The 14,202-nt window shown below is 46.9% G+C and overlaps 2 protein-coding genes across 3 annotated transcripts; both read left to right on the forward strand.

Moving 5' to 3' along the window:
• The first annotated feature begins 3,232 nt into the window (after window positions 1–3,232).
• CARD9 (caspase recruitment domain family member 9) lies at window positions 3,233–12,062 on the forward strand. Of its 2 annotated transcripts, none has more exons than XM_050908173.1 (12): window positions 3,233–3,416; window positions 4,553–4,690; window positions 5,139–5,464; window positions 5,887–6,066; window positions 6,262–6,414; window positions 6,860–6,985; window positions 7,108–7,299; window positions 7,866–7,907; window positions 8,526–8,571; window positions 10,020–10,090; window positions 10,856–10,938; window positions 11,812–12,062. In XM_050908173.1, exons 1-12 carry the CDS (start codon window positions 3,233–3,235, stop codon window positions 11,906–11,908), a joined length of 1,638 nt encoding a protein of 545 aa, XP_050764130.1. In that variant the 3' UTR covers window positions 11,909–12,062. The 2 variants fall into 2 exon arrangements, with proteins under 2 accessions (XP_050764130.1, XP_050764129.1); XM_050908172.1 differs by having other exon boundaries at window positions 10,862–10,938.
• Window positions 12,063–12,483: 421 nt separating this feature from the next.
• On the forward strand, window positions 12,484–14,042 carry DNLZ (DNL-type zinc finger). Its single transcript, XM_050908159.1, has 3 exons — window positions 12,484–12,657; window positions 12,976–13,115; window positions 13,767–14,042. Exons 1-3 carry the CDS (start codon window positions 12,484–12,486, stop codon window positions 13,936–13,938), a joined length of 486 nt encoding a protein of 161 aa, XP_050764116.1. The 3' UTR covers window positions 13,939–14,042.
• Window positions 14,043–14,202: the final 160 nt, after the last annotated feature.

Here is a 14,202-nt window from a genome sequence, read left to right on the forward strand (position 1 = left end):
TGCAAATGCCGCTCAAGAGATGCCCTTGTAATCCTACTGCTTGTGGAAAAACTTTGTATAACTATAAGAAGAAGCTGTCTTTGTTCTTTTTCAGGATTAAACTGATCTGTTACTATAGAACAAAAACTCCCGAGGCTAGATTGGTCAATTAGCAGACATTCTGATTACCTTCAGCAAGGGCATAGCTAATAGAGGTACTGTATCTTTTTTTAGTGTAAAGCTAATTTAATGCCTAACAAGAAGCACGGGCTTAAAGAATCTCTGAGCATCCCTGCCTCACTCCTAATGATAACATGGAGAAACTCTCCAGAAACTTAGAAAGCAGAACAAAGAGTGGAGTGGGAAGCTAATGGGAAAATGTGTCATGCTGCCATGGTATCAGAGCGTGTATGTTCTTGAGACTTTTTTAAAACAGACTGTTAGTGAGTTCTTGTTGCAGCTACAGTTCTAGGACTGCGGGAGGGCGGGGAGGCAGTCAAAGGTATGATGTTGATGCTTAACATCATCACAATGCTGCTTGCTGTGCTGCTCCTTTAATTACTGTTAGAGCCACAGCCTGTAATTTGGGAATCGTGGGTTATGTTCCTTGCTTTGCCAAGACTTGACTCCCTTTCCCTCAAAATACTGAGTTGTCATAATTATGCTTGAAGCTTAAGGACATCCAAAATTAGAAGCATCATTATAGAAATCATCCTTTTCAGCTGAACTCTAAACCAAGAGAGAGTTCTTGCTGCCACCTGCTTTCCTGTATAAAGATGTTAAGTTAACAGCTAAAAGGTCATTTGAAGAGCCTCTTTCTTCTAACTCTGTGGCTTGTTTTGTCCCCTGAAATCAGCTGGACAGATCTGTGCCTGTGACCTTCACTCTTTTTAGTCTTTCTGACCACTACACAAAGAAACTTTCTGGACCCTAGCTGGTACTTCAGTGGTACAGATTGGAAAGCAAAGCCAGAATGAGTCTAAAATCACTGCATATGTAATGCTGCTGACTCGCAATGCGACTAGCATTTTTCTCCTCCCCCATCAGCCATTCTGGCTTCCCCTTTTTTTTAATCTCTCTCTTTTTTTTTTTTTTTCTTTTTTTTTTTTTCCCTTCCTTTCCCTTCCCTTTCCTGTCTCAGAGTATAGCTGAGTAGTTTCCTCTTTTCTCTTTTCTCAAACCAGTTTTGCTCCTGGAATGATCTTTCCTCTAGCCAGCATATAAAGGGAGGCTGCATCCAAGACAAGTTTTCTCAGAGACAGGACGCAGACAAGTGTTGCTAGACCAGGAGAGGAAACAAGGAGGCTTCTGACTGCACAGGCTCAGGTTGGTCCATGAAATGCAGAATGGTTTATACTTACAGGGAAAAATTTTTTATTTTACAGCTCTGAGGTAAGAATGTGGTGTTTATCAACAGGGGAATGCATTTCTTGTAATTTGCTGGGGCTGGTTTGATGTCAGGCAGAGCAGAGTATTTTCTCCATGATAAATAATGACTAGTTCTATGTCAGTCCAGCTCATTAAAGTTAACTGACAATGTAAATGTGTAACAAGTATGTGCTGAAGATGTTTGGAGTCTTTCTCTGTGCTGGAGCAGAAAAACAAGATTTGAGATGACCTTGGAGAGAGATGCAGTAAGGTGTGTGTGAAATCCCAGCCCCCGTATAGCTGCTGATGGTCAGAACTCTGTTCCCACCCTCCCTGCCCCCAAACGAGATGACTAAAAACATGAATACTAAGGTTTATGGCAGCCTTCCTGAGCCACTGGAAATGACAATGGCTGCTGCAGTCAACTCATACATGTGATATAAGCATAGTAATTAATGACTGGGATTTCAGAAGGTACTCATTATGGAACAGTCTGACCACAAAGGGGCAAAGAAATAAAAATGCCAGTTTCTTATTCAAAAAGCAAAGAAGCCTGGGTATAGAAGTGTTGGGTTTTCTTCATCTGTTTACCTGCACACTTCCAGGCTGAGAAGAAGTAGTTTTTCTGACCCTGTGGTTAATAGCAGGGTCTTGTTGGGAAGCAGGCAACTAGTAACCTCAGAGTACAGCTGCTGCAGGGGAGCACTGCAGCAAGCGCCCACCAAACAAACACACAGAAGCACTCTTCATCAACGGGAACGCTTCTGTGGCCTCTCGGTGTGTCTGTGTGTTAGTCATGCAGGTGGTGGTTGTGAGCGTACGTTGCTGAAGCTGCAGAGATGGAATCTGTGAGATGGATGTGAGAGGCAGCTGACCTCGTGGTTTCCTGGTGTGTGATTTGCGTCTCCGTGTTTACAGTGAAAATCGTATACAGCTGTGTGTTCCCCTTCTTTGCACATGGATAAAGTACAGCATGCAGAAAAACAGCTTCTGTATGATTACAGCTGAACGCAGTTAAGGCTATCGCCATTGGGGATTTTCACAGAGCCTTTTGCGGGTATTAGATTTAGTGACTGTGCGGTCAGACAGAATACAGGGATCTCTCGAATGCTGGGAGATGGAGGAGGAAGTGTGTGAATTGTTCATAAAGCAGAGGCAACAGCTAATTAGGAGAGCTTTAAAGATGTTTTCACTTCTTCAGAGGATGCTTAGTTTCAAATTGGAAAGTTGCCGTTTGCCATCAGCTTATCCTGTGGTGTGTTCTGCCCTTTTTCTATTGTTCATCATGATTAAAGATTTAATTCTAAGCATAGCTGAGCATCTGGAGAACCCATGGTGAAGTCAGTGACATTTGACAGCACCTTCTTGGAGTACGCTGTTGGAAATCTAGAGTTAGTTGGATTTTCCTCTATTCATGTGGCCAATGACTTGCCTATCACCAGTGGACCCGCTGCTAAATAGTTTCACTTTCCTCTTGCAGTGAGATCTGGGAGATGTTCAGCTGCTTGGAGGGACACCATCAAGCTTTGGTGACTTCTGTTTTCTCAGAATTTCATGCTAGCTCTCCTTCACGTATGTGTCAGCAGCATTGGCGCTAGCCTCGCAGCTGCTGATATCTCCAGTCTGGTACTGCACTGTTCTTTCAGGTACGACTGTAGTGTATCACCATGTTCTGCAGGTGATTTGCAAGCGCTGAGGTAAAGACCGCATGGGAGATGTATTCCTGTATCTAAAAGACACTTTTCCGTTCTCAGTCTGTTAACATACTTGGTTTCACCATGACCCCCCCACTACTCTAGGAGGCTTAGAGTCTGCTTGTTTATTTTCTGTTTTTGTTTTTTCAAGACAGGACAACACTGTTCACTAATACTTCCCACTCCCCAACATGTTGGAAGAAGATAGCGATGAGACATGTTGGAATAACCTGGAGAACTTCCGGGTGAAGCTGATCTCTGTGATAGATCCGTCCCGTATAACACCCTATCTTCGCCAGTGCAAAGTGATCAGCCCTGATGATGAGGAACAGGTTCTTAATGACCCCAGCCTGGTGATGCGCAAACGGAAGGCAGGTGGGTGAAGTGCAGCCTTTGGCTCCGTAGGTGCTCCCGCGCTCTGTCGGCTCTTGGGAGCAGATTGGAACAGACTGCTAACGGACTGGGCCTGGAGGAACGCATCGCTTCTAGGTTACCATCTGCCGGTGTTTAGACACAAAAGTTGTAGGCGCTGCTGTGCAGCCCCTTTCCCCTCCCTTTCCCGAGCACGTCATTGTGGGAGAGGAGGAATGGAGATGGCTCTATCGACGCATTCCCGAGCTGTGTAAGGGTAATGGGAGCGCAGAGGGTGTGCGGCCTTTTGGTGTGCTGGCTCTCTAGATTAGCATAAGGGGGTTTGACCCACAAGGCTATTCTTGTGTAGCAATTTTGTGGGGGGAGATTTCCAAGATTAATTCAGCACCTATTGTCCCTTGTTCCTATCTTCTTGTGTTTGAGGGAACACTGGTAGCACATCAAGTAAATTCTTTGTGACTGTTCTATACAGTCCTGCTCTTGTTCCAACCAGAGAGAATGACGGAATTCATTATGCTATTAGTACATCTTTTAGATTGGATTGGATTAATTCTTATTGATAAATTACTGAGGGTCATTGAAAAAAAATTTATTTTCCCCGTTTTCCAGATTGGGAAACTGCAGAACACAGAAAAGAAGCCCCCTGGGCTTGATTTGGTACAGAGTATTTCTAGACAAAGTAGGGAACTGAGCTCAAAGTCTTTTTAGTCCAGGCTCTCTTAGGCTTGTCCCTGCTACCTCTCTAGTTATGCACAGTGTTCTTACACTAATGGTCCTTTTTGCCCATGTTTGCCTCTGGTATTTGGAAGTGGAGCCTTGAGCTGCAGAAACTGTCATGGTGCTTTGTTTTAACTTACCTTTTCTGTAATTATCAGCAGGACAACATAAAGTGCTCTTCTGAGATCTGCTTTTTGCACCCACTGTAGTAGGAGCTAGGTACAAGGGTTAAGTTTTAACTGTTCCTTCACAGTTACAATACTTTTGTATAGTTACTGGGCAATTGGCTTAGGATCAGCTGAGGGATTTGATCCCAGGGACTTTAATCTGCATGTGGAGAAAGTGGAGCCATTTTTTTGTTATGTTAGAAATAGACAAAGAGATAAATAAATGAATAGAATATCCTGTTGCTATTATTTCAGGTGTTCTTCTGGACATTCTTCAGCGAACGGGACACAAAGGCTTTGAGGCATTTCTGGAGAGTCTTGAGCTTTATTATCCACAACTGTATAAGAAAATAACTGGCAAGGAGCCCAGCAGGGTTTTCTCTATGATTATAGGTAACGTTTGTGTTCTGAAAAAACAGCTCTTCGTTTGGTGTTGCTGTGCAAATTAAGGGGGGATTCACCTCTGCTTTTGCCTGTACCCAGCTTTGGTGAGCAGAGTCGGGAGCGTTCCCTGGCTTGCTCCCTGTGTGCTTCGGAAGGGTTGCGGCAAGACTGGCCCTGCTGTCTGGCGTCACAGGCTGGACCTGGAAGGGTGGAGGAGGAAGCAGAAGGATCAGTTCTTCCTTCTGCCTGTTCTGTCAGTGACACTGCGGTGTAGAAGGGCACAGAGCAGGGTGGAAACAGCGGGTATAATTTGATCACACATGTCTTCAGGGTTTGCATGCTTGTGCGTGGCATGTGATGATCCCGAGCTGCAGTGATAAGTGGGGGGGAACCTGTGCTGTATGTGTGTCCGGGGAGCAGACAGGACAGCGGTGGCTGACGCCTGCCCACCAAACAGACACTGCTGGGGAATCCGGCCTGAGCCAGCTCCTGATGAACGAGATCATGAAGCTGCAGAGCACCGTGCAGGAGGAGCGGCGGAAGGCCCAGGAGCTCACCGTGTGGCTGCACACCAAAGAGGACACGATCAGAGAGATGTGGGTGAGGGACAGCCTGCTCCGCAAGCACCAAGAGCGGGCGCAGAAGATGAAGGAGGAGAGGGACAGCCTGAGCAAGGAGCTGCGGAAGTGCAAGGACGAGAACTACAGCCTGGCAATGAGCTATGCCAAACAGAGTGAGGAGAAGAGTGCTGCCCTCATGAAGAACCGGGACCTGATCCTAGAGGTCAGTCACCCTTTTCTAAAGCTTCCCCCTTCTTACCTGATCCCTGGAAGGCTGTGCTGTGCACCAGACTTGTCTTTGCCCAGGATGGTCTGGACCAGTCCAGCATGAGGTTCTGTGCATCCTCTAGCAGGTGCCACGTCTTGGTGGTCCCTAGCTCAGCCCAGTAGGCCCATGTATTACAAGTTATGCTGTGAAGAATTAACAGTCTTCCCCTCGCTCAAGACTGGGCCCTCTCACAAGAGGAACATGTTGTATCCATTTAGCACACAGGCAGAACTCTGGTCCCCAGAGCACCGAGCATTCTGAGGAAAACAAAGCTGGGGAGAAACTTGCCCCATGTTCGTCTGGGGAATGGAGTGAGAACTGCTTTTGTAGGCCAGAGTTTTCTCTTTGTTACTGACAAGCTCTGAACCTTCTTGTAGATCGATCACTTGAAGCACAGCCTCATGAAGGCTGAGGATGACTGCAAACTGGAGCGTAAGCACACGATGAAACTGAAGCACGCCATAGAGCAGCGTCCAAGCCACGAGGTGATGTGGGAGATCCAGCAGGAGAAGGAGTTGCTCTTAGCCAAGAATCAGGAGCTGGAGAACACTCTCCAGGTTGGTGGTGGTTGTTGGATATGGACTCCTGAGAAGTGATTATTTGTAGCAGCCAGGGCAGCGATGGGGCTGCACTGAAGATTGCGTAGGTCAGCTGTGGCCTTGTTCTCTCAAGTCAAATAGAGCACATAGGACTGTGGGAATAGAGTTAATATGCAGTTAGATGGTTGCTGTATCTCACTTTTTTTTGTCCAGCAGGTTGCCAGGGAACAGAATTTGGAGAAGAGCCTCTCCAATGAGACTCTGGAGAATGACTGTAGCCAGATACTAGAAGAACGCCAGGAGCTGATGAACACCATTTACAGCCTTCGCAAGGAGCTGCGGCGAGCCGAGGTGCTCCAAGACAAAGTACGTGATGCATTGCAAATTCCTACTGAGGGTCAGTGGGTAAGATAGGCAGATGAAGCACCTGCAATGTCTGGCCTATGCAGCAGAGGAGCTGTGTTATAGTTTGTTGAAAAAAGGCACGCTAATATTTTAGCATTCTGTGTCTGTGGCATTAACTGTTACCTGTTAATGCCTGTGTTAATTAAAGTCCCTGCCTCAGTCTGGAGGGTAAGGGGAGCTTTTATCATGATTGACGGCTCAGGTACACATAAATCCATCATGTTAGGAGTCCTTCTAGTCATGTTGACCAACCTTCTGGTTGGCCTTGCTCCAACTGGACAGTCTGGCTGAACTTTGGCATTGCATAGAGGTCTGGCCACAGCAATCTGTGGCACAGAGCAGAAGTGGTGAGAGTCTAGCTCAGGCTCTGCCCACAAGCAGGGTGCTTTTGACCTTGTCTCAACAGTATGCGGAGGAAAAAGAGATGCTTGAACTACAGTGCACGTCTCTGAGGAAGGACTCCCAGATGTATAAAAAACGGATTGAAGCTGTCTTGCAGCAGATGGAGGAAGTGGCTTCAGAAAGAGACCAGGTGATAAAGCATTCCTCTTGGAGCTGCTGCTAATCCCTGCTTCGCTGCTTGAAGTAGGCAGATACTGTAACCCTAAATGTAATGTTGTGTGACATGCCATGACATGTTGTCCCTTACGCCAGGCACTCCTGACCCGAGAACAGTTCTATATGCAGTACTCCAAGAACCTGGTTGAGAGGGACACTTACCGCAAGCAGATTCGGGAACTGGGGGAGCGATGTGACGAAATGCAGCTGCAGCTCTTCCAAAAGGAGAGTCAGTTACTGGCTACTGAAGCCAAGCTGAAAAGGTTGCAATTGGAGCTACCCACACCGGTATGCCTGCGGGGCTGTCATCTGTATGATGGGTTGGGAAGCTGAGTATGGGGCCAGAGTGTGGCTGTTCTGAGGCCTTTGCACCTAACCAGTTCAAGTTCAGCAGGCAGTGGCCAGCTGCGTGGGTAACCATTTCTGTGCGAATGCTGAGTTTAGAAAAATGAAAGACGTGATGGTTCCTATTACCTCATCCTGGTTCCAGGCGTGGATAAGCTGGACTGATGCAAGCTGAGGCCTTCTGTGTTTGTGTTTGGAGCATGTCCAAAGATGATGAGGGGATCCTCAACCACCTAAGAGTGAACTGTATTTAAAGACCGTGTATGAGCCATTTGGATGAAATGGGAGCAGGGTGTAAGGGTGCTAAAGTTTCTGGAATGAAATTAGATATACAAGGGCTTTTAATTAATGTGGCATCTTGTGTACTTTCTCCAAGTGGTCAGATGGGAGCGTAGGAGGGAGGAAGTCCACACTTCTCTGTTTTCTGGAGCTTTCAGTCTCCTGTATATTCCTTTACTACCACTTCCTTGCTTATGAGGAATGATTAATTTATACTGGTTTTATTTCAGACCTCTGACCTGGACGATACCTCCTCCAGAGATTCCCAGGAAGTGAGTAGGGTGCCTTACCTTTTACTTTCTTCTGGGATGGTTTAAAATTCCTCACTTGTGCTCAGTTCCCTAAGTAACAGGCGTTTTCAGTCTATGGCTCAGGCTCATTTCAGTGATATCAAAAAGTACAGAGGCAGCAAAACAGACCAGTGACAGAATCTCCCTGTGTCCTGAGATTTCTAACTGTAGGACACAGTTACAGCGTTAGTCAGCAACATTTGTTGAGTCTAAGCAGATCAGGGGAATTGAATTATTTTGAGTTGCTTGTAATTGTCTCTCTCGTGGGAGAACAGGCAAAAATAAGTCTTACGCCGGGGACATCTGTAGTAAAGTGTTTTCACTTAGTTCATAACTTCAGTGTGGAAGTGATTGTCACGTTGTCTGGAGGCTAAAAGTATAAATGATGCCAAAGGAACTGGATCTATTAATGGAGGATAAATCCATGAGTAGATCTGTAACTTCTGGTTCAGTCTCCTGTTTTGCTGACAGCAAGATGCACTAAGGAAAGGTCAGTTCTACGCATGTCCTGTTTCTTATATTCCTCCATCTGTTCCTAGCTACTGTCTGAGACAGAATAAGGGGCAGTTCTCATGTTTTTGCTTTGTTTCTGTCCCATAGCTTACTCTTCACGGTCATCTAGATGAAGATACACAGCCGACTAAAAGTAAGGCTTTTCTTGGGAAAATGTAGAGTAGAATTCTTGAGAGGATGGTCCAGTGTTTCAAAGGGACAGGAAAAGACATTCCTGGGTCTTATTTTTAGTGAAGAACAGGTAGTCTGACTGGCAGCTCTGTTTGTGAGAGATGCTTCTCAGTGGGGTGTGCTTGGCACTCTGAGTAAGACCTCCTTGAGATGACTCAGAATAGGTACCCATAAATCAAGGCATTCTGCCATACCACCATCTTTCTCACCTATAAAAAGGAGAACATGTCCCCAGATGCTGGGAACAGTCAATGCTTGTAAAGCTTTTTTGAGAGAAAAAGCTCCACAGGCTGTCTTTTTACTACATGGTCTCTGAAAGTGTCTTTTATATAGCTGAATGACCTGGGAAAAGTGGTATCGTTAGACCATCCTAGGAGCTCGAGTCTTTTTTTTTTTTTTTTTAAGTGATCTGTCTGCTGAATTTGTCCAGGAAAAATCATCTGGTACCTAGTGCCGTTGAGCAATAGCTCCTGGGTGCCTTTTTTCCCCCCACTCCTCTTGCATTTGTGGCAGAGCTGAGAACAGAACAAACATCCTTCCACTTCAGCTGGACCATGTGGCTTTCTCCAGGGATTTTTCCCTCCCCTCTTCCCTTTTATGTTGCAGGCTATTTTTGCAAAAGCAGAACCATGTAGTTAACGCTGTCACTGGTTCTGTTTCTGTGGCATCCCCAGTGGAAATGATTCAGCAGTGTGGAAAGGAATTAATAGGCTCCTCTAAAAACTTGAAATTCTCTTTCAAAACATATTGAGGAAGGAAGGAAACTAGCACAGCAGAAGAAATTTTCTGGTTTGATCTCCTGGAAGATCTAAATGATCTCTTCATTCATTGAGATGGGAGATTTTTCACAAAAGCTAAACAACACTGATCCAAAAAGCCTTTTATTATTCTACCTTGCTCAGTTCAAAAACGTGTATCACGATACGTGATCCCTACATAAGGGGTTTCACTAAAATATAGTCTGATGTGAAGTGCCTTGATATGCACAACTTGGTTGTTGGGCAACAGGGACAAATTATGGTTAAAATAATGATTAACATGATTTCTCGTGGTGACCTCTAACATGATTATTTTTTTTAATGATGCTAAGCAGAGGTGCTGCTTTGAAAAGGTTCGTTTTGCTCCTGCATAAGCAGAAACCAGAAAGCTGCTGTCTCTTTCTGAGCCTGATGGGGAACTCCATGAGCCTAAGCAAGATTCAGGGTTTAAGTAAAATGAGAAGTGACTCGTGCATTGATCACAGGACTGAATCCTGAACGTTTGGAGGCTTGGTTTCAGTTCTGCTGTTGACTCTGTGTAGTGCTGGGCAGCTGTTACATTACAACTATTGCTGTTTGACGAACTGGCAGAGGGAGAAGTCACTTCGCAATGGCAACTATGACTAAAGCTGTGATTTTTTCCTTCTCTTAGAAGATTGCTCTGAAGGACAAAACGAGCAATTTAGCACTCGAGAGAGCAGTCTGCCTCCAAAGTCACCCAGTGTAAGAGAATCTTTGTGGGCTCTTCTTTACTATGACTGGGGTTTGTGATAGTTAATGTTCTTGTTAATGATGGATTTACCAGGTTTGAGAAGCATGTAAGCAGCTACTGCTTTCCCAAAATCAGCACTTTGTGCAAAATTCACTCTCCAAAAAGGGTGAGCTCTGAACAGCAGAACACTTATGGTGGTTATTTCTCCATCTGTGCCTAGAAACTTCTTCTAATTACCTTCTGGCCTTCATCTCTGGGTATGGATGTTTTCCAGTTTAATTGTCTGCAGTGTTACTGTTGGTACAGGAAACAGAATCCCAAATTTACAAATGGGAGAGAATGAAGATGGTAAAACTATGTGAAACAGATGTATTACCATCCTGCACACACAATAGTGGACAGCCCAGAAAGGAACATGCTGCACTTCATTCTGCAGGCCCAAGCAGATGCAGGAAGCTAGCTGTAAGCAGTGGACTGCTCTCCTGGATGCAGGTTTTGGTAGTGAACAGCTGTTCTTCGTCCTCTGAAGGCATGGGTTCCTATTTTTTTTCTCCTTCATTTAAATGTAAAATGATTCATTGCACAAACAAGTCAGAGAGGAGAAATGACCAAGCTTACTTGCGTGGTCTGCAGCCTTTTACCCTGCAGAGGCCAGATGCAGTACATCAGCCTCAAAACCGGCCACCTTTGCAGAGCAGGTTTGCACTACCTGGTGCTAACATTGATCTGATCTTCAGAGGAATCCAGTTCATATTTGTTTGCATTTTTTTTTCCAATTCAAGGAGTGTGGCTTAGCCAACGAGGAACTGGCAGAAAAGGAGCGGAGGAGGATGAAGGACTGCTTTGAGCGTTACCGAAGGTCTGGACTTTAGTAAGCAGGACTAATTTAGACATACCCATGTGACTTAACTGATTAGCTTGTTGTATGTATTTCCTCTTTTCTGTCCATCCCCTGTCCCCAAGCTTGATTCATGGTGGGCATAAATTCATTACAGATCTTATCTTCAGAGGCTGATGCTTTTAGCTGAACTGGTTGAGACTCCTGTAGGTAGCCAAGATAGCAATGATCGCGTTTGCTCTGGACCATGCAGATGGTTCCACAGCAGGGAGTGGAGGGCGCTCCAAAGAATTCCTAGTTTAATAAATTTGATAGATTTCTCCCATGCGAGTGAAATCTGTCTGACGTTCACTGTCTGTCTGACATTACTGCTGACATTCAAGACCAAGCTCCCACGACTGTGACTGGGAGCAGATTTCCACCCTCTGTCCTCTTCAAATGCTCTTGTTTAAAGGCCTGTTCTCCAAATGCCTGGTGTCTTCACTGATCGCTGCCTTTATGGAGCATGAGACCAATGAAAACCTTGTAAAACAGATACCTTAGTTCTAGCATTAGATAGAAGTGCTCCTAATGGCACTGTAGACTATTCTTCTGACTGTTGACAATACCATTTTTATTAAAGAAAGGACTTTGGGGAGGATTTCTTGGCTTCTTCAACTGAACATCAACAATACACCACACTTCAAGAAATGTAAGAATGTCTTCATCAATTTAGACCAATTCTCTTTATTGTATGCTCGTTACCAGTCACAGCTTTGTTGGGTGTGTGAGCAAACCGTCACGTTCAATTAAACGCTAAGTGGATTGATACGTACTGAACTCCCCAAACTGTTCAAATGCCACTTGTTTGCAGAAAACGTCTTCTAAAAATGAAACGTCTAGTCTTGTTTTCAGGAAAAGAGCAATGCGAAGGGTACCGAAGGACCGACACCACGAGGCGGACTGGGAGAACACCACCGGCAGCGACAACACCGACACCGAAGGCTCCTGAGAGCGGGAGCCGACCTGCGAGGGAAACACCAGCCTGGCCTGGGGGCTGCCATGCCCTCTGTGTTTCTCTCTCAATGGACTACTTGGATTTTAAAACCATCTAAACAAACATTTATGAAAAGTTAATGTTTGTAACGGGACGGTATTTTTTAGCTCTGACGTCCCCTCGTCCATCTCTCTCTCAGAAACGCAGTGATGCGAGAGGTGTGCGGTGCACAAATAAAATAAACCGGATTAAATATCTGTGGGCCCAAAGCCCCGAGGCTGCGTGTGCGGCGCTTGCTCTGAGCCGTGAGCTGCTCTTTAATTCAAGTCAGGTCCCTGGTGCAACGCCCCTGCAGACCGGGGAGGCCCCGCTCCTGCATGGAGCTGGAGAAGCCTCGGCCCGTGCAGGCAGGAGGCCGCCGGTCCCACCGACCGACGGGCCGGGACCGCTCCTCGGTTCCCGGCCTCAGGCCTCCCGCGGTGGGGCGGCCGGGGCCGCCGGTTGCCGCCACCCGACATGGCCGCCGCCCGCACCCGACATGGTGGCCGCCGCCTCAATGCCCGCCCCCTCCGTGCGCCTGCGCCAGCGCCATGCAGCGCGCGGCGCGGGCGTTGGTCGGGGCCCTGCTCCGCGTCTCGTCGACATGGCGTCCCCCCCGCCGCCGCCGTCTCCTGCCCGCCCCGCCGCTCCGCCGCCCGGCCTGCAGCGCCGCCGCCCCGGGGCAGCCGCGGGCCACGCACTATCGCCTGGTGTACACCTGCAAGGTGGGTAGGGGCGGGCCGGGAGGGCGCTGCCGGGGCGGCGTGTGAGGGCCGGGGCGGCGCCGGGCCCTGCGGGCTGAGGTAAACGGCTCTTCCCAGAGAACAGTCCCCTGTGCGGGGGGCGGCGGGTGGGCCTCCGCCGGGATCCGGTCTGTGGAGGACGTTACTACAAAGCTACACGGCGTCGTAACACGATCGAGCCGCCTTGCAATAGTTAAGAGATGAGGGAGGGGGAAAGAAACCTTTTAATCAGGTTTTTCTCTTAAAAGGTCAGAAGCTGCAGTTACCGTGGTCATAAAATCCATTTTGTTTGCTTTGTAGGTCTGCCAGACCCGATCAGCAAAAACAATTTCCAAGTTAGCCTACCATAACGGGGTGGTGATAGTGAAGTGTCCCGGCTGCGGGAATCACCATGTCATAGCCGATAACCTGGGATGGTTTTCAGATCTGGAAGGAAAGAGGTAGGTGTGCCAGCAACGCTCCTGCCGAGTTGTAGCTGGATCCTCCTGAGCTGATAACATTATTTCTTGGTGCTTTTAAAATGTGGTTCAGAGAAAACCAAAGTTTTTGCTGGATAAGATTCAGTTTCATCCAGTTTCTTAAAACACACAAGCTGAACTTTATAATCTCCTGTAATTTGAACGTCACCATCTAGGGTCCAAATAAATGGTGTAAAGCTGCAGCAGAAGCAGCGTGATACACAGGCGTCCTTCTTGGTGCCAGCAGGTGAATTATTGCCTGTGGGGTTCTTCCGTTCTCCCTTAGGCTTTATTAAATCACCGCTAGGTTTCCCTGGCTAAGCGGTTCAAACAGAGAGACCCATCTACTGCTGAATTTCAATTATTTCTAACTCCCTTAGATACCTTCAAAAATTTCTGTTTAGCCATAATTGCTAAATTATTGATCCTAATGGATGAAAATAGTCCCAGAAGGTTTGGGTGGTTTTATCTGCTTCCCGAACGCTTTATGGAGAAATACTGTGGCGATGCCCTTGTGTGATTCACTGCGTGGTGGTAATCCTGAGAGCAAAGCGTGGAAGAGCAAGCCTGTGCTTGACTCTTAGGGCCGGCCTTTGCTGTGGTGTCACTGTTGGTTTTCAAATCGCTGTTAAGGAATATCGAGGAAATCCTGGCAGCCAAAGGGGAGAAGGTGAGACGTGTGGCTGGTGAGGAAGCCTTGGAACTGCTTCTGGAAAGCTCGGCAGATACCGGGTCTCAAGGGCAGCCCACCGAGGGAGAAAGTGGGGAAGCCCCCCCAGAGACTGGCGGCAAGGGACAGACCTGACGAATGGGATTTGTGTCGTTCTGCTGATGGCAAGAGAGACTCTTAATCTTTATTCCCCGATTTCAACGGTCTGTGTTTAAAATAAACTCGGGCATTGGTCTTTCTCTGTTGTGTGTCTTTGTCTTGTGTAGTTTTGCCTTTGATCAAGCAAATGTTTTTAGAGAGGGAGCGTGGATATTTTTCCTGGTACTTGTTTTGCTGACTTTTAGGCAAGTCTCAGTGCTTCAGCAGTGTCAGGAGCCCTGCTTTCTTCTCTGCTGAGAA

This window comes from Gymnogyps californianus, chromosome 18, assembly GCF_018139145.2.
Source record: "Gymnogyps californianus isolate 813 chromosome 18, ASM1813914v2, whole genome shotgun sequence".
In the NCBI taxonomy this organism is placed as follows: Eukaryota; Metazoa; Chordata; class Aves; order Accipitriformes; family Cathartidae; genus Gymnogyps; species Gymnogyps californianus.